This window comes from Xiphophorus maculatus, chromosome 10 (assembly GCF_002775205.1).
Source record: "Xiphophorus maculatus strain JP 163 A chromosome 10, X_maculatus-5.0-male, whole genome shotgun sequence".
Taxonomy (NCBI): Eukaryota; Metazoa; Chordata; class Actinopteri; order Cyprinodontiformes; family Poeciliidae; genus Xiphophorus; species Xiphophorus maculatus.
The window spans coordinates 305,163-329,608 of NC_036452.1; the positions used below are offsets into that span (position 1 = coordinate 305,163).

The 24,446-nt window shown below is 41.4% G+C and overlaps 1 protein-coding gene across 3 annotated transcripts in view; it reads left to right on the forward strand.

Moving 5' to 3' along the window:
• The window catches only part of LOC102235952 (formin-2-like), a 103,591-nt gene that overhangs the window by 30,367 nt on the left and 48,778 nt on the right, over positions 1-24,446 (forward strand). For 2 of the 3 annotated variants that reach the window (XM_023340739.1, XM_023340740.1), the window contains exons 7-11: positions 720-864; positions 2,637-2,724; positions 5,543-5,604; positions 14,602-14,693; positions 15,036-15,165. In XM_023340739.1, coding sequence (XP_023196507.1) covers positions 720-864; positions 2,637-2,724; positions 5,543-5,604; positions 14,602-14,693; positions 15,036-15,165 — 517 coding nt within the window. Of the gene's footprint in view, positions 1-719; positions 865-2,636; positions 2,725-5,542; positions 5,605-14,601; positions 14,694-15,035; positions 15,166-15,703; positions 15,964-24,446 lie in introns of those variants that run through there. The other variant, XM_023340742.1, reaches the window with a different exon arrangement.

The following is a 24,446-nucleotide window of genomic DNA, read 5'->3' on the forward strand; positions in this document are numbered from 1 at the left end:
CCTCCGCCCCAATTTGCAGCAGGATGCTCCACTGACTCAGCAGCGGCTCTCTGACTTTGCTGAATGAACCAACATGCAGACAGTGGCAGAGATCGCCTCTATCAGATCCTCAGAATGCAACTTGAACTAACATTAGCAGCTGCCTTGTTCAGCTCAACACTTCACTTTTTGCAGTGGAGGATAACCATTGCCTGCACTGTAAACGCTTGTTTACAGTGCAGGCGAGTTCCAGTAAGCTTCTTGGTATCGAACTTGTACATTACATACATCACATGCAAACATCCGCAATTGGGCAAAAGTTAAAACATCAACAGAGTTCACACCTCCAGAGAGTAATTTAAAAAAAAAAAAATTATTTTTATTTTGTCTACAACTGCTACTCAGTGGTGGTTGTTGTTGTGTCTTGTCTCTATGCTGTAACTGCGAAGTAATTTCCCTGCTGGGATGAATAAAGTAATTCTATTCTATTCTATTCTATTCTATTCTATTCTATTCTATTCTAATCGTTTCTCAACAGCCGAGAGCCCAGACCCTCTGTAGCCTGATTTTCTATTGACAGAAGAAAGATTACTTTAAACTTATGTCTGTCAAGGATATTTTGGCCTGTGGATAGATTGGCATGATTTAAGCTATATACAATCAAGAAAATAGTTTTTCTAGTTAGTTCTCAAAGTTTTGGTGTTTTACAAGAAACTCTTGAGACCTTTTGTGTTTTTCAGGGACATTCCTTCTTCACTTGTGTGGGAGTTGGTTGAGGAACCTGATGTGGACTTTGACGAGTTTGTGGCACTGTTTTCGAAAACAGCAGTTAAAGAAAAAAAGCAGCCACTCTCTGACACCATAACAAAATCCAAGGCAAAGCAGGTCTGTGTGTTAAGAATGTTTTATATCTTGTATATTATACAAAGCAAAATCATAAAGAGTTAATATGCTTTCAAAATGGTCAACAATTGAATATATAAATTATTCAAGTTTCTAAGAGATAAAGTCACTGAAGTTCACAATTTTTTTCTTTATATTTGCATATTTTAAACAGACATGATTAACACTTCCCCATGTTTTAGATGTCACTGTTGCAGAATAGCTTATTCAAATGATTACATGACCTCCTCTGCAGCGATCAAGTGCTGGAGAAGCTTGTTAATCACTGACTTATTCAGGCTACGTGTGTGGCAGAAGGGAAACACCTAAAATATACAGGGCAGTGGTCCCTGTTGACTGGTTAGATTCCATTTACCATCAATTAGTCTAACAAAGCTAAAAGCAAAACCAGGACAGAGCCAATTATACAAAACAAAAATGCAATATTTAAGATGCAAAGTTTGAAAATTTTTGAAGATTTTAGTCATCAAGTTGACGGCCTTTTGACAACATGACCAACAGTACATCAGCAGGACAAAGCATAAAATGTGGCAATGGCACCTGCCAGTGTCAGCATTGTGTTCTGGGGATGTCTTGCAGCATGCTGCAAGACATCCCCAGAACACAATGCTGCCCCACCATGGTTCAATATAGGGTTATGGTTATGAGCTGTGCCTGGTTTCCTCCAAACTTGACTATTGGCACTCACACTAACAACTTCAAACCTTGTCCTTGAAAATTTTCTTTCATGGTCAAAGTCCTTCAAGTTTCTTTTGGTAATCTCCAGACAGGCTGCCATGTACCTTTTAGTAAGGAGTGGCTTTCATATGCCCATTCTATCATACAGAATTGATCAGTGGATCACTGGAGAAATGGTTGTCTTCCTGAAAGGTTCTATTCTCTCTACAGAATGCAGTAGCTCTGGCATTGTGACCATCGGGTTCATGATCACCTCTGTAACTAAGGCCCTTCTCCCCTCTGCCAGATAGCAGTCTAAACTGCTCTATAAAGAATCCTACTGGTCCCAACCATCTTCCATCTACCAATGATGGAGGCCGCTGAGCTCAATGGGACATTCAAAACACCAGACATTTTAAGGGATCCTTCCCCAGATTTCTGCCTCAAGACAGACAATACAGTTTTGAGGTCATCAGGCACTTCCTATGATTTCATTCTTGGTGTTTGACCTCTGACCTACACTGTCAATTGTTGGACCTTATATAGACAGGCAGTGCCCTTCCAAATCAAGTCATATAAACCGCACAGCCCAATAAATAAAAATGTTATTTCTTGTTTTGTTTTGTTTTTTTAAAGGTTTTTGTGGCACTAGTTGCATTTATTTAAATGAAGTGACAGACTTATATAGTGCTTTTCAGGACACTCAGTCATTTCCATTTGCATGCTAATGATGGCAAGCAACTGAATTGTAGCCACAGCTTAATTTCTCTGACAGAGGCGAGGCTGCTGCATTGTGCTAACGGCTCTTCTAATCAAGGCGATCGCAGGGCAAAGTCCCTGCAAACTCATTGCAGGGAGTTTGTCACCGATTACATGTGCCCTCCCCCACACCCCAGTTTTCTGTTTTTAATAAATTAGCAAAGTCCTCAAAAACATATGTCCACCTTGTCATAATGGGGGATATTGAGGAAAGAGATTAATTTAATACTATTTGGAATAAGGCTGTAACATGTGGAAAAAGTGAAACGCTGTGAATTTTTCCTGAATGCACCTGTATCTGTTACAACTTGGAACTGACTATGGGGGGTTTTTTTTAGGTTGCAAAGCTGCTGAACAACAAACGTTCTCAGGCTGTTGGGATCCTGATGTCTTCCTTGCACCTCGACATGAAAGATATACAGCATGGTGAGCAGAGAAACTGAATTAACTGTGCTCAGCATTGTACCTTTTTATTTTTATTGTCCATGTTTGCCTGGGCACTTATGCTGTACAAAAATAATATCCTTTTGACTGATGAATGGTCAGGGCCACCGTACACAGCATAAACCAATCACCATTCAGAAGATTTGATTCCCATGCCAAAACATCAAGGGGCAAATGTCATGATTCTTCCACACATGGATTTTCTAGACTGAATGTGGTTTTGGAAAAACTTCTACCAAGTGATGCCATAGATCAATGTTTCCCAATCCCGGTCCTTTATTTTAGCAGGATTTAACCTGAACCATTTTAACTTTGTTACACTAAGAAAAATTAAAGTCAGGATTTAAAAAAATAAATAAATAAAATAAATAGAGAGAAAAAAAGACAAGAGTGTCAATTTTAACCCAGTTTTTCTCCAAGAGAGGTGAGTACACTGTGTGAGATTATCAACCATTTAGCATAGTTAGCTTAGCTAGACTACTGCTACTGCTTGCCTCCATTTCACCAGCATTTAATGAATTAAGGAAAAAAATTACCAAGATATTCATATATTTAACTTGTCCCTGTACCACACTTAACAACAGATGAGTCAGCAGCTGCTCTAACCCATGTCCCTCCTGACCAGCTCTCTCCTAAGTGAAATTAAAGCTGCAGTATGTAACTTTTATTTTTTTTAAAAATAATAATTTTACATATTTGTTAAAACGGTCATTATGTTGTGAAAGTATGGCATGAGAGATAATTTTTGTAAAATGTATTTCCTTTGCCTTCTCTTACTACTATCTATAAACAACCAATCAGAGACAGTAGGTGAATTTTAGCGATGTCAATCACAATCTCATGTGGTTGCTCATCCTCCCTCCCCTTGCTCTGTGCTATTCTGTAGCTAGAGCAGCCTGTTGTGAATGCTCAGTCTAGTTAACATAGCTACCAATGATGGCAGAAAAATGATTTTCCTGTAACGATAAGTTGTTTCTCTACCATTAGCAAATTTAGCAGAGTGAATAAAGTTGATTGACAGCACTAAGACCCTCCTCCTGGTTCTGATTGTTTGTTTTTTTTGTCATAATGGTGCATTACTTTAGTTAACAATAGTTTAGGGAGGAGGTGAAGGAGATTGATTGTTTTCCCAGATTATGTGTCTCATAGCAAACTATCATGACATGGTGACAGCTTTAACAAATATGGAGACAATATATATTTTATTAGTTATATACTGCAGCTTGAATAAAATGCAACTACATAGCATTTATTGAGAAGTCTAGATTGCTTCATTTATATTTTGCACATTACCAGTGACTTGCTAGTGAGGAGAGACATTTCAGTAATCTAAAACTAATAGAAAAAAATTAAGCAACCTATTTGAATACTGTATGCAGACTGTTGCATGTAAAATTCATTAGCAGTAAATATTGTGCTAGTATCAGTATTGGACCAAAGAAAGCAAGGCAGTTGCAAGCCTTTAAAATTGTGAAGCTTTTTATGGGTCAAATAGACTCAAGGAATTGTAACAGTGGCTGCGCAGGGGGGCCCAATCAAATTTTTTGGGGCCCAAGATTCCTGGATGCGCCCCTGGATGTAATGCATGCTTCCACCCACATGGCAGCAGGGAGCGGCTGCCATGTGGAGGCTTTCCCCTGGGCTGCCAATTAGGCACACTGTTGTGGACTCATTGTCTAATCTTTCTGAAATGGATTCAGCCTGACTTTAAGGTGTCTGTCAGAACAAAAATTGCTGAGATCCAAGATATTAGCTGTTCTATGACATAGAGATGTGTTTACTCAGTCAAAACCCCTGCTTAATAACTTATAACTGTAGATTTCACGATAGTGCCATGCCCTATTGTTAGCGCATGACGCTATCGTGAAATCTATGCGCATCTTCTTCAAAAAGACGGTGCTTGATGATCAAATTGGTGCGTTTTTTTATGGACTGTGATATTTTACACAGGTTTTTCAGAGACATTAAAAAAATGCTACTTCCACTGGGACAGGACGAACAATAAATCGCTTATCATTTATAGACTTCAAATTAAAAGCTGAATTTTTAATTTAAGCAAAATTAAAGCTTGATAAAAGTGCAGAAAACAATAACTAATTTGTTCAAATGAAAAGACAGTGGTGCAGTACATAAGAAGTTATTTGGAGGCAATTTTGTCTCCAAATGCTACGAAACAAAATTGTTTATCAATGTTTATACGTGCCAGTGAGGTGGAAAAAGTACAAGAAATTAGACTACTCAGGCTAAATCAAAGTTCTACTCATCACAAAGGAAATAGAACATATTGGTCTCAAACAGTTTTTATTTAAAGGAGCAAATTTATAAAAATATTATGTATATTTTTAATGGGACATTAATTTCCAATATATTATGTCAGCTGCTGTTTGTTACTACTATCTAATAGTTTTAAATAACTGACTCCAAACTAAGCACCTGATCTTCTGTTTTTAAATGTAGTCAATACAAATCATAATCACCTGTGATTGACATCTTAAGATATTTAACCAAAAACCATACATTTAGATTGTAATGTGACAGCAACCCATATATACTAAAATTTTATGACGTGGATGTGGTATTGCTTTAAACACCTGAAAGTAGCTAGAATTATAAATTACATATTTAGAAGCTTTTTCATTTGTAACTAGACAGATACCACATTGACACAATTGATGTGATCAACATTATCAAAGAGAATATTGGAAAATATTCTATAGTGTTTTGGGATGAAGTTTCTTCTTTAGAATGGATTGTCCTATGAAAACATCTGTGAACAATGGCTCTTCTTTTTGTTTTCTAGCTGTCTTGAACTTGGACAACAATGTAGTGGACACAGAGACCCTGCAAGCACTTTATGAAAATGTAAGTTGCTAACAGAAATTTCCTCCATTCAGGTTATGTTGCTTGTTATGTCAATCACTGGCTCTTAAAGCCTTCATGATTTTGCCAATAAATCTAGCTTAGAATCAAGTCTGTTTTACTAAGCTGCTTGTGTACACCCTTTCATCTGAGATATATTTTCTGTCCTAGGCATGGCTGCTAATAAAGGAAATTCCTAAAAAGTAATTGTCATTTTTTAAATGTTGAATGCCTTGATCAATTATTAGTGAGGGCCCACTAATGCAGAGCTGTGATGTGAAAAGACTTCAGCCTTCAAAAACACAACTACTAGTTGTCAAGTTGATTTTAAGCTTTTTACTCTTCCTACACCAACTATTAGCAATGGCAGCACTTTTTGAAATGTAAGGAGCCACAGTTGAATATTTCCCTTTTTGTAGTTTTCCTCACACGGCAGCAAATATTTGTTTTCAGCTTCCTAATTACTGATTTGGCATTTACAAAGTAAGTACATCTTAAGAATACATACATTTCTTCAATATAATCAATTAAAAACAAGCCATCAAATCAAAAATAGACATCAATAACTTTCACCTAGGACAACCATCCCCACTCAATAGCATCCAAAAATTGCAAAGTCTCCAAAAACTATAACTATACAAACTAAAATTTTCAACCAATAATACACCTCAAATTCCGATTACTAAATGGGAAAAAGATCTGTTTTGTTTTGAATGCATCTTTTTTAATGTATACCTATTTGAGTCATGATGGGTTCTATTTGTCTTGCCCATATGCAGAACACTACACTGGAGAAACGGAATCAGTGAAAGAAGGTTTATTAATATATATATATACAAAATAACTGCAGTTGTTGGTCCGGGTTGGAAGGGGAAAAGTCTCTTGGAGCAGCCAAAACTCTATGAGAGATAGCGGGGAAAAGGGATGAGTTCACAGACGGTGGGAAATAGGAGTGACAACAGAAACAATGGATCGATCTTACTGGGGGGATGAGAAAACTCAGTCCGGAGGGAGTAGTCCGTGGAGGCGCGGCGGAGGGCGGGCAGGTAAGTTCGGGCAGACCGGAGACAGAGGAGCGGTTCGGCAACCCGCCGGAGGAAACGAGGGAAGACATGTAATCCAATGGGGAAGTAGAAGACGGAACTCAGGCAACCAGTGGGTACGGTCCACGGCATCACGAGGGAGAGAGTCCAATAGGGGAACCAGACTTGACCGTCACTGGAAAATCCAAGGCGTCTCGAAAGGGAACACCCGAAGACGGGGAAAAACATGAGAGGATTCACTCGGAGAAATACTCTTGCGAAAACACAGAGCCTAGCTCTAGGGAGCTCAGAATACCATTGCTGGCTAACACTCTGGTGTCGAAGTGCTGGCAGCCCGCTCCTCTTGTAGTCTCGGCCTGATGAGGTGATGAAACACCGGTGTGCAAGTAATGCACCAATCTCTGGAGAGGTGGTGAATCTGACTCCATCTGGTGGTTGAATGGTGAGTAACAAAAAAGAGAAAAAGAAAACCCACAAAGAAAACCAAAAACCCCTGCTCCATGACAGTACACCCCCCCCCTCAACGGTCGCCACCTGGCGGCCGAGAAGAGCAAGAGGGGAGCGAGGAGCAATAATCCTCGATAAGAGAGGGATCCAAAATAAAAGACCCGGGAACCCAGGAGCGGTCCTCCGGACCGTAGCCCTCCCAGTCGACAAGGTATTGCCACCTGCGACCTCGCCGACGGGAGTCCACAATCCGGCAGACAGAGTAGGCAGGATGGCCATCAATATCACGGGTGGGAGGAGGGGGCTTGGAAGGGGGGCAAAGGTGCTGGTCTGGACGGGTTTTATCTGGGAGACGTGGAACGTGGGATGAATGCGAAAGGAGGCTGGGAGGCGGACGGCTGATGAATGATGGATTCTATCACAAACGGATTGATGAACCTGGGAGAGAGCTTTTTGGACATAGACTTTAACGGGACATTCCAAGAGGACAACCAAACCTGTTGACCTGGAACATAGGTGGGCGCAGGGGCCCGTTTCCGGTCCGCCAGACGTTTGTTCTGCGCAGCGGTATTGTTCAGGGCATGGATGGTGTTCCTCCAGACCTTCTGACATCGGCGGATGTGGTGGCGGACTGAATTGACTGCGATCTCGTCCTCATCAGAAGGAAGTAATGGAGGTTGATAACCTAGAGAGACCTCAAAAGGGGACAGGCCAACAGCAGTAGAAATATGGCAGTACTCTACCCAGGGGAGAAACTGGCTCCAGTCAGCCGGATTAGTAGAAGTAAAACAACGAAGGGTTGTTTCCAGTTCCTGATTCATCCTCTCTGATTGCCCATTGGTCTGCGGGAGGAATCCCGATGTTAATGACACCTTAGCGTGAAGGGACCTACAGAAGTTCCTCCACACTTGGGATATAAACTGGGGACCTCGGTCTGATAGTATCTCGAGTGGAGTGCCATGTAGGCGGAAAACATGTTTCACTAGGAGTTGGGCTGTCTGGAAGGCAGTAGGTAACTTGCGAAGGCGGACTAAATGGCAAGCTTTAGAAAAAAGGTCAATTATGGTTAAGAATGGTGGTCAAACCCCTTGATGGTGGGAGTCCGGTCACGAAGTCAACAGAGATGTGAGACCACGGGCGTTTGGGTATGTGAAGGGGTTGAAGGAGACCGGAAGGAGGTTGGCGAGACAGCTTATTCCTTGAACAAACTGTGCAGGCCATAACATACTCTCTCACATCTTTGTGGACCGAGGGCCACCAGAATCTACGTTTGATAACAGAAATAGTCTGACTAATACCAGGGTGACCTGAGAACTTAGATGTGTGGATCCACTGAATAAAACGGGCTCGGATGGAAGTGGGTACATAGATCTTACCAGGAGGACATGAATCGGGCGCTGGCTCAGATTGTTGGGCCTGTATGATTAAGTCCTCAATCTCCCAGGTGACGGCTGCAACGTTGCAGCTGGGAGGGGTCTTAACGGAGTCGTCCGGGGAATGGATACGGGACAGTGCGCCTGGCTTAATGTTACAGGAACCTGGGCGAAAAGAGATGGAGAGGTTAAACCTCGAAAAGAACAAAGACCAGCGGGATTGATGGGGACTCAGCCTCCTAGCAGACTGGAGGTATGACAGGTTCTTATGGTCCGTCCAGACCAGCACTGGATGTTCGGCTCCCTCCAACCAATGCCGCCACTCCTCCAGGGCCAATTTTATGGCCAAGAGCTCACGATCTCCGACATTATAGGTCCGCTCCGGTGGGGATAGCCTACGGGGAAAAAATGCACAAGGGTGAGTCTTGTTATCTTGATCAGAGATCTGGGACAGTACTGCACCAACACCCGTGTCAGAAGCGTCCACCTCAACAATGAATTGTTTCGTGGGATCAGGTTGAATGAGGACAGGGGCATTAGCGAAAAGAGTCTTTAGCTTGCAGAATGCGGTGTCGACCTCTGGGGTCCAACAGAATGTGGTCTTGGTAGACGTCAGAGCTGTTAGTGGTGATGCTGTTTGGCAATAGTTGCGAATGAACCTACGGTAGAAGTTAGCGAACCCAAGGAACCGTTGCAGCTGTTTGCGTGTTTCAGGTGTCGACCACTCCAATACAGCCCGGATCTTCTCCTCGGTGGCCCTTACCTGCCTGCCCCCTAGGATGAAACCAAGAAATGAGACTGAAGGCACATGAAATTCACATTTCTCCGCTTTCACATATAACTTGTTCTCCAATAGGTGTTGAAGGACTAGGCGGACATGGTGTTTATGTTTGACAAGGGACTTTGAGTAGATTAGGATGTCGTCGAGGTATACAAAAACGAACACGTTAAGGAAGTCTCTAAGTACATCATTCATTCCTGGAATGAATGCTGGGGTATTGGACAGGTCGAAAGGCATGACCAGGTACTCAAAATGCCCGATGGGGGTCTTAAAGGCAGTTTTTCATTCGTCCCCCTGGCGAATGCGGAGTAAATGGTATGCGTTTTGTTGTGATTTAAACTCAACGGACCAAAAGCATGTGAGCACACGAACAGGAAATCAGCCACACAGAATAATCAGTTTACTTTTTTTATTCTTTTTTAGCGCTAGAAAAGAGAGACGCTAACCCTCACAGGCTAATTTGTTGTGGAGTGAATATAACCGAAATTATACAGCATCTGATCAAAAACGGAAGAATCATTGGTTATATCTAAAAACACGCCCATTGGTTGCCTGATGTCGTACATCAGCTAAGTCATGCCCAGTGATCACCCGATGTGTTACATCAGCTAAAGTTTCTATTTCTACAAAGGCCTTTGTGTGAAAGTGAAGAATTCCATGTGCATGTCCTTAATAAGCGTCTCAACAGTTTCTTAAATCTAGTTTGGAAAAAATGGTTGCATCGTGTACCAGTTCAAAAGCTGATGAGAGTAGAGGCAAGGGATATTTGTTCTTTACTGTAATCTGGTTTAGACCCCTGTAGTCGATACATGGGGGTAGGAAGCCATCCTTTTTCCCCACGAAGAAAAACCCCGCCCCTAGGGGAGAGGAGGACGGGCGGATGATTCCAGCCGATAAGGCGTCCTTAATATATCTCTCCATAGTTTCACTTTCTGGTCTAGAGATATTACACAGGCGACTAGAGGGAAAAGGAGCACTGGGTAGAAGGTCTATGGAGCAATCATATGGTCGGTGAGGCGGAAGTGAGAGGGCTCTGGACTTACTAAAAACTGAAGCTAGGTCATGGCACTTGGGCGGAATGGTAGAGAGGTCGGGTAGGTCAGCCTCTTGGAGCCTTGCCGGCGATGGACCTGGTGGAATAGCCGAATGAAGACAGAAAGAATGACAAGTAATGGACCAGGACTCAATTCGTTTGTCTAACCAGTTGATGTGTGGGTTGTGTTGTTGTAGCCATTGAAAACCAAGGATTATGGGGGAGCTGGTGGTGGAAAAAACAAAAAAGGAACAAAGTTCACGGTGGTTTCCAGAGATTATTAGCTTTAGCGGTTTAGTTTGGTGAGTTATTTGGGTGAGGTTTTCACCATCTAAGGCGGTGACTCGCAGGGGAACAGCTAGTGGTTCGGTCTCTATGGATAATTGCTCAACGAGTACAGTACAGAGTCGAGGTTCTGTTCACAGCCGGAGTCTATAAGGACGGATAAAGGGCACGACTGATTGTTATACATGACAGTGGCTGGTAGTACTAAACGAGGAGTATTTACTTCATGCGAGTGGTCCGCCAGCCTCCCTGCTTCTACTGGCGGACCAGCAGGTTTGACCGAGTCGAACATGTGGCGATGAAATGTCCAGGAAGCCCACAATGTAGACAGACCCGAGAAGCCATTCGCTTCTGTCTTTCCTCGGGGGTTATCTGAGCTCGACCTAACTGCATGGGTTCGGGGTCAGAAGTAAACTGAGGAGGGGAAACCGAAGGGGTAGAAGTTACTGCCGGAAAAGATCTTACTGGCGGCTCTCTCCGGTTCCTCTCTCTAGTTCAGAACCGCAGTCTGTTATTGAGACGAATGGTAAGGTTAACCCCTCTACAGTTTCAGGATTGTCAAGAACAGCTAACTCATCCTTTATGGATTCGTTCAAAGTGTGGAAAAACACACTCTTTAATGCAGCGGCTTCCCACCCAGACGCGGCTGCCTTTATTCTGAAATCCACTGCAAAGTCTGCTACGGATCGCTGACCCTATTTAATCTTTAATAACTCCCTTGAGTTAAATGATTTATCTGGGTTCTGATTGAAAGCTTTTGTGGTGGGATGGTGTTCCACCCTTCCAACTATGTGCACCAGGTGTCGAAAGAAGCGCACAGTTGATTGGTGGGTGGGGCAGATGGCTTTATAGCTGAGCAGGCCGCTGTGAGGTGCGTGTGTCTTTGTTTCCCCTACTACATGTCAGCTGACTACCACACTGACGTGCGGTGGTTAAGCAGAGGTGCAGTACTTAAGCGCTTCTTTGAGCTACGAGGGGAAATTGGACAGTTCATGGAGAAGAAGGGATGCCCAGTAAAGGAACTTAAATGCAAGGAATGGGTGCAGGATCTTGCGTTCATGGTTGATATTACACAACACTTGAATACACTTAACACTAAATTGCAGGGCCGTAACAGAGTTGTCACTCAATATTACGACAGCATAAGTGCGTTCAAGATGAAACTGTCACTGTGGGAGACGCAGCTATCCAACGGTGACACCGCGCATTTCTCTTGTCTCACAGCTGTGCGTCCGGAGGCACCGGGCCGTCCCGATAATGATTTGGATAAATATAAAGATAACATAACAGATTTGCTGCAAGAGTTTGAGCAGAGGTTTCAGGTATTCGGTGAACTTCAAAACAGATTTGGCTTTTTTCGCTTGCCATTTACAGCGAAGCCTTCTGATATGCCAGCTGACATTCAACTCGAGCTTATTGACTTGCAGTGCGATTCCGCTATGAAGGATAAATTTAGGTCAGTGGGATTGGATACGTTTTATCAATATCTCGTGCCAGGTTACCCCAAATTAACAGCCATGGCTGCAAAGGTTCTATCCATGTTTGGGACTACTTATCTTTGTGAACAGATGTTTTCGGTAATGAATAATAATAAAACAAAGCAGCGCTCAAGGTTAACAAATAAACACTTGAATGACATTGTTAAATGTGCTGCTACTCAGGATTTGACACCTAATATTGATGCACTTGTGAAGGCAAAAAGATGCCAAGTTTCAGGAGCCAGCAGCAGCAAGTAGACTGCAGGAGTGCATTTTGAGAGAGAAAAAAAAGTGGGATGACACAAAATTTGTTTGCACTCGTGAATACAGATAATTAAAAATAAGATTCATCTGATTTCATATTAAAGACAATTGATATTGTGCAGTTTGTTCTCAGCTTCAGTAGGCCCAGCCTAGTAGTTTGATCTGACGTAGTCTAATCTTATTGCCCATGCACTGCACTTTTTGTATTTACTTCAAAGCAGTATGACAATTAAGGCGAAAATATTTTTTTCATAGCTCCCACTTGAGTTTGTTATTGTGGTGAGTTGGTTCAGGTGTAAAACTGCATTCAATCAACTGTTAAAATAAACCAGTTAACACCTTCATACCCAAACATGAAAATAATTTTTTTCCATTGTTTGTTGAATAAATGTGTTGTGCTCAGAAAAGATCCCTTGTCATCTATAATTATAATATGTAGGGTAGGCCACAAATGTAGGCTGAATGATAACACATAGTACTGAAAAACAAAGCTAAATATTTGGAGTTGACATTCTTTTACTGATCCGGCCCACCTGAGAACAGAAAGTCTGGATCCGGCCCCAGAGTCAAACTGAGTTTGACATGCCTGACGTAAGCAATCTTAGAACTGTCTTGAGTGAAACTTTGAGGAGAATGGTTAAATATGATGGCGCATTGTAAAACAAACCCCTTGCATCTGTTCGGGTCTCCAGAAAATCTTTCAGGAGTAGGTGGACGGATCTCGGAAAATGTGGGACGGATTGAAGGATCAGGGGCTGGAACGGGCTCTGGAGAGGATTGCTGGGGAACAGAGGTTTGCAGAAAATTAGAGATCTCGACAAGACGTCGGTTTGTTTCGGCTTGACGGCTACTTAGCTCTCCAAGAGCGGACTAGTGGGACTGTAAGAGAGCATGTTGCTCTGATAGCGTTCTCCGTACAGTGTCTGCTGGGCTAGTTTGTTTGCCAGAGTGTTCTGTCATGATGGGTTCTATTTGTCTTGCGCACATGCAGAACACTACACTGGAGAAACGGAATCAGTGAAAGAAGGTTTATTAATGTATATATACAAAATAACTGCAGTTGTTGGTCCGGGTTGGAAGGGGAAAAGTCTCTTGGAGCAGCCAAAACTCTATGAGAGAGAGCGGGAAAAGGGTTCCCACCATTCACAGACGGTGGGAAATAGGAGTGACAACAGAAACAATGGATCAATCTTACTGGGGGGATGAGAAAACTCAGTCCGGAGGGAGTAGTCCGTGGAGGCGCGGCGGAGGGCAGGCAGGTAAGTTCGGGCAGACCGGAGACAGAGGAACAGTTCGGCAACCCGCCGGAGGAAACCAGGGAAGACGTGTAATCCAACGGGGAAGTAGAAGACGGAACTCGGGCAACCAGTGGGTACGGTCCACGGCGACACGAGGGAGAGAGTCTAATAGGGGAACCAGACTTGACCGTCACCGGAAAATCCAAGGCGTCTCGAAAGGGAACACCCGAAGACGGGGAAAAACACGAGAGGATTCACTCGGAGAAATACTCTTGCGAAAACACAGAGCCTAGCTCCAGGGGGCTCAGAATACCATTGCTGGCTAACACTCTGGCGTCGAAGTGCTGGCAGCCCGCTCCTCTTGTACTCTCGGCCTGATGAGGTGATGAAACACCGGTGTGCAAGTAATGCACCGATCTCTGGAGAGGTGGTGAGTCTGACTCCATCTGGTGGTTGAATGGTGAGTAACAAAAAAGAGAAAAAGAAAACCAAAAACCCCTGCTCCATGACAATTTGTTTGTTTTGTTTGTTCTTTTTGTTTGGTTATTTGATCTCTATTGCTGTTATTTGTTCTATTATATGGTTAATTATTTTTGTAGATCAATATCCTTTTGTGTTTTTAGTCACTCTATGTTGTATATACACCTGCTGATGAATAATATATATATATAAAAGAAAAAGAAAAGAAAAAAATCATACACAAGAGATTCTACAATGTCTTTATATATTAAAAAGATTGTGCCATAATTAAACTTTTAAAGAAAGCAAATTGCAAAAACCTTAAACATGGATTTATTTATTTATATTTTTAAAATAAAACTATAATTTAATGTGAGTGTGCTTTCACTATACCATTCATGTAGTTTCTAAGGGCATCAATAAAACACTATAAAATGTATTCTTCTAATTTTGTTTTTTTTCTTTTCTTCTAGTTTTCATGGGTTGTTTTCATGTATGGTTATTGCTGCAGTGGAACAGGAACAAAACACTAAATAATTTTTTTTGCTGTTACAATGATTACTCCATATTGTGCATAGAATCTTGTATTTTTTCCATAGAGAGCACAACAGGAGGAACTGGACAAAATTGAAAAGCACATAAAGTCCTCTAAAGACAAAGAGAATGCTAAGCCTCTGGATAAACCTGAACAGTGAGTACTTCTCCCCCCAACTCAAGTTTAATTACCGGGCTAAGTTGTTCTTTGAACTTGAATCATGTTCTTTGCTCTGCTCACATATGTATTGATTATGAGGAAAAGTGCATTGTTGATTAGTCTTTATTATGACTAACCATGGCTAGATGAGTAATTGTTGTATTTAGTTATGACCTTTACTGAAACATGAAATTGATATGAAAATATATGTATTAAATTTTAAATAATTGACAGACATTCCAGAGTTGTTTTGTTAATTAAAATGCACATCTGCAATCCTATCCTGTGTTGGCAAAAGCAATCTTACAAATGCCTGCTATCTCATTTGGTTTGTTACAGATTTCTCTACCAGCTCTCCCTGATACCAGACTTCTCCAGCAGAGTTTTCTGCATTCTCTTTCAGTCCAGCTTCTGTGAGTGTATGTCATCAATCACAAGAAAAATTAACACACTGCAAAGGGTATGCAAGGTGAGTCATTAGAGCTTTTTCCAAAACCTTTTTTCCCCCAAAAAGCTTTTGGTAAAAAAAATATTTAAGAGTAGGGGAGACCGGGTATGGTTATAACATAGGGAGAGTTGTAACACCACCAGTTCCACCAATCAGGGATAAGATAGGAGTCACATGATCATTTCAGTGTTTACCCGCTTCCTCCCCAATCCCATATTGTGATTGTCAAGGCTGGAAACAGGCACATGCAGATACTAAGGAGAAAAAACTGATTTTGAGGTAAGAAAGTAAATTTTTTGACCATGACTATATTTTGTCATGATGGTAGTTTTTAACAAGCCCACATGCAGAACACAAGACAGGAGAGGTAGGATCAGTGTTAAATGATTTAATAATGATCACACAATTATCAGCGAGAATCAGGATGGTCTGGTCCAGGGGCAAAAACAGTGACGGCAACAATGGTTCACTACGAGGAAAGAGCAGAGTGGTGAGTTCAGGGGTCGTGGGAAGGAAGGAAATCTTTCTGGGAAAAACAGGCTGATCTTACTTGTTGCAGATGAACAGAGTCTTGGAGGGGAAACAAAGTATGTCCGGGGTCTCGGTTCTTGGTGGGTCCAGGAACAACGGAGGAGTGCGGCGGGCAGCGGACAGGTAGGCACGGGTGCAGCGGGGAGACGGAGGAGTGGTACATAAACCAGGAATTCAACCGGGATCTCATCAAAGGATCACCTAAAAGGCAACGGAGTAAACAAAGATAATTACTAGAATGTTCAAGACAACTAGAAACACAGAGACGGGCTCAGAGGTACCGTGACTGGCTAACACTCAGGCGACGCTGGACTGGCGGCCAACTCCTTAAGTCTGCGCCGCTGATGAAGATGATCACGAACAGCTGCGGATAATAATGCACCGCACTCCAGCCGGAACCTGTCGCCATCTGGTGGTAAAAGGTAATAAGGGTGCACAGGAACTCCCACCATGCAGCCAGAACCCCGGAACATAACATATTTTGTTTAGCACTTATACTGTTGCAGATAAAACCATATGACTTACATTAGATGAAAGTGTAATTTCTCAGGCAAAATGTGATGCATTTTCCTGTGCTAATTTCAAACTACTATGCTACTACAGCTAGCTAAACATGGCTGACAGGGTTGGGGTGGTTTGTAACACATCTTTAAAAAGTGTTACAACCATCCCCTTACATACAACTAAGAACATTTTGATTTTAATAATTTTACAGAATGCCTCGGCAGTGGATACGAAAGACTGATAGAGGTGTGCCTGCAGATGTTTTAAAAAAGGCATCTGATGAGGTCACAAAGAAGAGCAAGTCAGTCAGATCAGTTGCGAAGGCGCATGGGATCTGCCATGTAACACTGAGCAGATACTGCAATTCACTGCAGAAGCTGAGAGAACAGGGGTCCAGTGATCTTCCCAGAGTAAGTAATTGGAGCAGCAACAAAGTCTTCTCTGAGGTGCAGGAGGAAGTGTTGGCTGACTATTTCCTGCCAAGACGATGACGATATATGATATTCCAAGTATTGTGAAGACTGCTCTGCCTGCAGCTGCAACACCGAAAAACATTCAAGCCGGTTTCCAATCCACAGGTATTTGGCCCTTCAATCCTGACATTTTTGAGGAGTGTGACTATGCACCCTCACAAGTCACTGACCGTCCTGACTAGGGGTTGAACGACTACATATTTTTTAAGGTCGACTACATCATGATAATAGTCGAGTCGATGTCGACTAGTCGCGGTGACGTCATAGTGACGTAAGCGCAAAAACCCTTCACAACTACTTGGAGGCTTTATTAGCTATTTTCACGGCAAATATTGACACCCCCCCCCCACCCCCCCCACACACACACTCTCCCCTTCTCCTGCTTTTACTAAGTCTATTATGGAGATTCTTCGTGAGCAGCGGGGAAAAGTTTGTTGCACAAAGTCGGGTCTGACTTTTTTTTTCTAAACACCGGCTGATGCTGATGATCTCTGGATAGTTACTATAGGAGTCAAATTATCACACTGACTACATGGAGCTTTTGGAACATCACAAGCCAAACCTGTTATGAACGGATCCCGTTTGGTTACAGCTGAATTCAACGAAACCACCTGCTTCTCCTCCGCCCGATGCGCGGCAGGAAGCTCTGCTGACTCAGCAGATTGAACGATTTAAGATATTTTCTAGTCAACGTCAACATGATAAAAGTCGAGTCAATGTCGAGTTGACTAGTCGTTGTGACGTCATAGCAACGCAAGACGCAAAGCTTTGGAGTAACGTACAGGCTTTATTACCCGTTTTCACGGAAAAATACGGCATTTACACAGAACAGCAACAAGTGAAACAACAAAACATCGGGATAGTTTACGATAAATAATAAGTTGCTGGGAAACCAACATTCAAAAAGGAAACGCACATCTTTTAGATGGCATGTAAAAACAATAAAAAGAGGTGGCACGGGGCCGGGGGGGGGGGGGGGGGGGGGGGGGTAAATAAAGTTCACTCGCTGTCAATATTCTCTTCGCTAAGAGTTGTTGGGGTTTTTTCTTGGTTGACATGTAGGAAAACAAGGGCATCAACATGAGCCGGATGAAGGCTTGCCCGCTTTCTCGTAATGGTATTCCCAGCGAGAGAGAAAATCCTCTCGCTGGGAGTGCTGGTTGCCGGAACAGCTAAATATTTTCTGCTGAGGTTTGCCAGACGGGGAAATCTGCCCTGGTTGCTGGCCCACCACTGCAGCGGGTTCGCCATGGTGGGGATCTGCGGTAGCGAAAAAAAATCAAGGATTTCTTCGGCAGCAGTGGTGCTGTGTGCTGCTGATCCCCTGTAACTCTGGTAATGTGGCCCAAAAAGTTGCAAAAAATCTTCTTCACGTGTGACTTTTTTCCCGGTCACCGGCTCGCTCTGATCGGGCACGTCCTCCACCTCCTCCCCTTCCTTTCCTACAGCTATAAATAAAATAAATAACGCTAAGTTCATAAATTTTCACTTCATTTGGACATTATAGACTAAAGTTATCGTAAACTGTTCAACCTAAATCAACAGCTGTCATTACCGCAGATCTTTATTTAATCAGCAACATAACATCATAATGTATTAGTTAGATCGTCGTGACAAAGACACTCGCGAGCCGGCTAAGTGACATCCTTAGCGGGAAGGGGGCGAGTTTTAGACGGCTCGTGTTTTGTAGTGGACTGCAGCTGCAACTCCATCTCCTTTTAAAAACACTGTAAAACCACAAATATGCATCCATCTACATATCATTTAAACTAATGTATTAACTTATTTTTCTTGTGTCTTGTGACCTATACTGTGCTGTCAGATCAGCACAGGCTGTCACCACCGGCAATCACATGACTGCGACTAGTCGACATGAAATGTAAAAACTCGCGAGACGTCCTAGAGTCGACTAGTCGACTAGTCGACTAATTGGTTCAACCCCTAGTCCTGACCCAGGTACATCACTGACATCTGGAGCTTTCCAGCCACAGTCTCCACCAACTCATCTAGGGACGGCCTCCTCTCCTCCAACTCACCTGGAGACTACTACTTCTGGCTCCTCTGCAGTTAATGATGCGACCATGTCCTGTGCTCCAGATGAGCCAAGCACCTCGGGGGTATCTCCTGGTCAGGCATTCAATCCTTTGGCTATGCGGCCATTTCCAAAAGCAGGGCCAAGGAAAACAACTGGCAGGATCAGGAAGAAAAGGAAATCTGAAATACTCACTGACACACCAGTGAAACAAGCACTGATGGAAGAAAAACAGAGAAGAGGAATCAAAAATGTAAGGAAGAGTTTCTTTGCAAAGAATAAAGGCAAGCAAAAGAGGAAGGAGAGAAAGCCTGCCAAGAAAATGTTAAAAGCCAATGCTGAGGATTCTGAGACCTCAGATGATGAATATTTTTGTGTTGTCTGTATGGAGCCATTTGGCAACTCAAAGCCACAGGAAGTGTGGGTAAAATGTGCCCTATGCAGTCTCTGGGCCCACCAAGCCTGCACTCCTGGGCTACCATCACTCATTTGTCACCACTGTGACTCTGATTAAGGATACACACACACACACACGCACACACACACATTGACATTGGTTTTTGTTAGGCCTACATGTTTGTTCAGTGTTCATTAAGCATACATTATACATGTTAAGGAAGTTTGTTCTAGTAGAATAATTTACACACATGCACACACACACACAAACAGAGTATATTTGAGTTATGGTCAGTCACAGAGAGAGAGAGAGAGACATTGTTCTTGTATTGTTCTTTTAATTCAGTAAACCTCTTTTTGAAGCATATCACATGGTGTGGCCTCTGTTTTTGCTTCTTTTGTCTAATTGTTACAACTTACCCCAGCAGGTGTTACAACCTACCTCGGTAGCGGGGTAGGTTGTAACAAAGGAACACCATGTATTTGACATGAACTCATGCGGTCTGTGATATTCTTGCAGAGGTTTGAATTGGTGCCATTTGTAGTAAACAAATGTGGGTATTTTGTATAAAAGTTTGAAAACTCTAGCTCAAAAATTCTGTGAGTTAAAGGTGCTGGAGCAAAAAGTGTTACAACCATACCCGGTCTGCCCTAATTCAGTGGAATTCAGAATATGCTTTGGAAAATAGCGTGACTTGTTGCAGCCATGCTCCAAGTCACAACCACTAAGGGACAACCACTAGGATGGATTCAGATCATCAAATGACTATCAAAAATGCTGAAATTGTGAAAAATGTAGTAGCGCTGCACTAGAGGGGGTGTTCTATCAGATTATCATACACCGTCAGAATAGCATACATGCAGTTAGTACGAGCGAAGAGGAGCTGTCAGTTCAGCATACATGACAAGTTATGACGAAAATAAGTCATTAAATTGTTTTCAATAACTAGAAAGATATACATGCATCGTCGTGGTTTCAAAGTGTATTTAAAGCAGGGTCTAGCTGCAGCTGCCGTCAACTACAACACACGCCCGTGTAAAACTCATTAACCTACTTACTTAACCGCTAAGTCAGGAAGTCATACAGCTGTTAGTTAAAGCGTATGACGATCTACGTCATGATTCTATGTTGCTGATAAAATAAAATCATATGGTAATGACAGCGTATACATGTCTGATGGATATAGCCGTCAGCACGACGATCTGACAGCGTATACTGATCTGACAGAACACCGGCGCAAAAACAATGTGGGGAATTTTTTTAGTCAGCATTTTATGTAGGCTACTTAACAGCGCTTCCCACACAGGTCGCTTGGGCACGCGCCCCTTCAAGGACCAGGGCGTTTCTTTTTCTTTCAAATTTGAACGGTAGTAGTGCGCTCGACAACAGGGAGCTAAAAATGGGGCGGCAGAAAAAAACTTCGGGGCACAAAACGGAAAAGGGGGAGGGATAGATATGTTGGAGAGATGAAGAAAATCTTTTCAAAGTGGTTGAAAGACAGTTGGTAAGTAATGTCAGCAGGAGGGTTGTAAATATTCAGGTTAGCTTAAGCTAGCCTAAAATGACAGGTGGTTGTTGTTGTCTTCGCCCGTATTGAAGCAGTACGGGACGCGATTTATTCCGTATTTTTATAAATGCCTGATAAACACACCTATCACACATCTCAACAATAAGTATGATAATAATGACCAAAACAAAACACGGGAAATATTAAGGTCAGCTAAATTGTCGTGGCGGAACCTAAGTAGGACTCCCCATCCCTACAGACGAGGCTGCTGTTGCGGTTGCCTAGAGAGGACACTAAGCAGCCGCGTGAGCTGTTATCAACCCGCGTCTTTTTAAAATGTCCACCCGATACTACACCGTCCTTAGAAGTAAAACATCTGGCAAAAATACAGATGGTAGTGGGAAGACGCACATTCCAGGCTAAACAATTTCAGTGACGTTGAATAGGGGCATTAAAAAAAAAATGGGTCGGCGATATTCAGTGGTGCACAGTGGGTTGTACGATATCAGACAGAATAGATCAGGAGAGGAACACTGCAGACCCGCCAGAACCTAAAGAACCAGACATCAGAATCTCTTCATCACTCAGTGCTCTTATTGTGCTTTTAGTCGACTATTATGGATTGATTATTTGCTTAGGATGTTGAGTTTGGAGGATTATACTTTATTTAATATATAATAGTATTAGCTAAAATAATATAAATAGCTATTTAAAGAACAAATCATACTAATAGATTAGCAGTACATACATAAATATTTCCTACATCAAAAGAGTTTAAGGCTTTCTGTGTGTTTTATTCAGAAATGTTGATATATATTGTATGAATACATTGGTCAGTGTTAATTTAATGTATTATATCGCTATTATTTTATGAATGTGATTTACCAGTTTGGATAACTTGACTTAACTGTAACAGTCATTATAATGCTTAGTTCCTAGAGATGAGTCGGTATCACCACAAGGGGGCGCCTATTTCCTTTTTCCTTTGTTGTACTATTGTACAGAGTAAGAACTCCTCTTCCACGTTGTTGTAGAGATCATCGGTGATGATGAGGTGCAGAGCGGTAAACTATCGTTTCTTTTCTCATGTATGAGACTATAATGTTAGTACCGTGGAAATCTGGCTTTACATAGACAACGTGAAAATAAAGTGAAAGTGTGGAATACTTCAACAGTGCGTCCTGCTGTTTTGGGTTAGAGTGGCTAACCACCATTGCTAACTCCTTCTCCAACCTCGCACCACACCGTCACACAACGAAGAAAAAACATGCTAACCAAAAATGCTCCAGACCCAGAACTTCAGTTCATGGGCGGTTCTAGACGGGGGCCAATAGGGGAACTGAAGAAATCATACTAAATAAATATATTTTGTTAATATTCAGTGATAGAATTTTTAAATCTTTACAATTTTACTTTAACAATGAATTAAAAATTAGGGCTGCACTTTTAGCTGCTGCACTAAGATAGACATTTTCCATCTGCTAGATCAGGATCTGCAACCTGGATATCTTTAGACGCAAGTAGCTCTTTGACTCACTTAATATATCAAATGATGAAATATTGCTCTATTTTTTGTTTAATTTTTTTCAAATGTCCCTATAAAAACACAGACTATATTGGCCCCATGGTAAATTTGGTCTAGAACCAGCCTTCAAGAAAAAAAACACCAGTAAAAACCGTTATATATTTTTTTACCCAGCTACATGGGGGCAAACTTGTATCATCAGCACATTTATTCAGATAACAATTTGAGCAGCAAAATATTATGCTTAGCGATTTTTCTGCAATGGGCAATTTCAAGTGGCAAATGTAACGGGGTCAAACAATCAAGCGAGATGTTGTGATTGTGTCCGCAACATTTTAATTTAATAATTGTTACAAAGTAACTCAGTTAGCACAGTATCGCTACACAGCCGTTAGAAAGAAACATCGTTCCACAACCGTCGTCTCCTAGCAACGGCGGAGTGATACTGACCCCCTCTGCAACCACGTGAAACTGCGACACAACTAGTCAATAACACACACAAACACAAAACAGTATTAATTTACCTTGACTATTTCATCAAAATGGCCTGTGTGCCACAAATGCAGTACTTCATCAATTTAGTATTAATTAAGTATTATGAATGGAAATTGTGTAGAACATTGGCTTTATTTATTTGAAGAATATTTTGTAGTTCAGTACAAAATTGTGTATATGTGTAAAATATTTGGATAAATAATGGGTTAGTTTGATCCTGGTACTTAGCCTTGTTAATTACTCTTGTTGCTCTTTTTTGAAGTTTGATTAGTGACTGCTGTGTTGTTTTGTAATTAATTACCCAAACCTCTCTGGAGTCACTTAAATAAGGTCGAACTAAAGAACAGTACAGAATGTTAAGTTAGGCTGTTTCTTTGTGAATAGAAAAGAGTTTTATGCACTTCCTGAATTGTAAACTGAAATAGCAAAATCCTGACTCATAATGTCTACTTTTCCATTGATTGACATACATTTTTGTTTAAAGAAAAAAGCAAGAATGTTGTTTCTTTAAAAAAAAAAACATCCTTTATGTTTTTATCTGAACACAATGTTCAGATAAAAATAAGGGTATTGCAATTTCTAAGTATGATTTTCAAATAAAGTTCAGGTCTACCTTGATAATAAACTGGTTTTATGTTTATTAATGCTATGAATTTAGTAAAATGTTCTTCAAATGACTGGAAATACATAGTTTTGAGTAGATTTTATCTTAATTTCCGGGGGAGCATGACCCAGGCCCCTCTGGGACTGTGTCACTCCACAGCTGCTTGCCTCATTAATGTTAGCAGATGTTGGCAGGTATGATGTAGTCTTGAGAGTCTGTTTCAAACTGAGTTTATACAGCTCTAGAAAAAAATCAAGAGATCACTGCAAAATTATCAGTTCTCTGATTTTACTCTTTATATGTATATGTTTGAGTAAAATGGACATTGTTCTTTTATTCTATGAACTACTGACATGTCTCCCAAATTCCAAGCAAAAGTTTAGAATTTATTTCCAGAAAATGAGAAATGATCAAAACTATGAAAAAGATGCAATGCTTTCAGACCTCAAATAATGCAAAGAAAACAAGTTCATATTCATTTAGAAACAGCAATACTAATGTTTTAACTCAGGAAGAGTTCAGAAATCAATATTTTGTGGAATAACCATGAGGTTTTCAATGGGTTTAGTGCAGTGGTCTTCATTTTTTCCAGAGCTGTAGTTGTTAACAGTTTTAGTTGGACAAAACTACTTAATTTCATATCTGAATGTATGTAAATAAGCAGTGACATTTAAAAAAAAATGCACCAATAAATATCTTCTCTTGGGCCTTAGCACTTCTGGAGGCTAAGCACCCCTAAAGGTCAGAATCGCCCTTGATCCTTTCATCATTTTCTGAGACCAAAAAATGATATAAATGGCAATTTAAAGAACAAATCATACAAATAGATTAGTACTAAATAAATAAATATTGTGAAGAAAAACCATTTATTTTTTTTAACATTAAAAACAACATTTTTCCTACTTTGTGTAGGAAAAACATTATGTTTTATAAATACAGTGTTTTGTGGTCAGTATTATTTCACTGTTTTATTAATGTGGATTGTCAGTTGGTATAACCTGAGTCCCTATCAAGCCATAAGAATGACTGAATACATGCTAACAAAATGTCTCAGACACAGACCTGCAGTCTAGGTGGTTCTACAGAAGAGGCTACTCACATTGAGGCTAACAGAAGTGGCTCTTTGGCTAACTTATATATTAAATGATGAAACATTGCCCTGTTTTTTGTTTCATTCTTTTTTTAATAGATCTCTGGGCAGTAATTTATTCACACATATGTACATTTATTATTA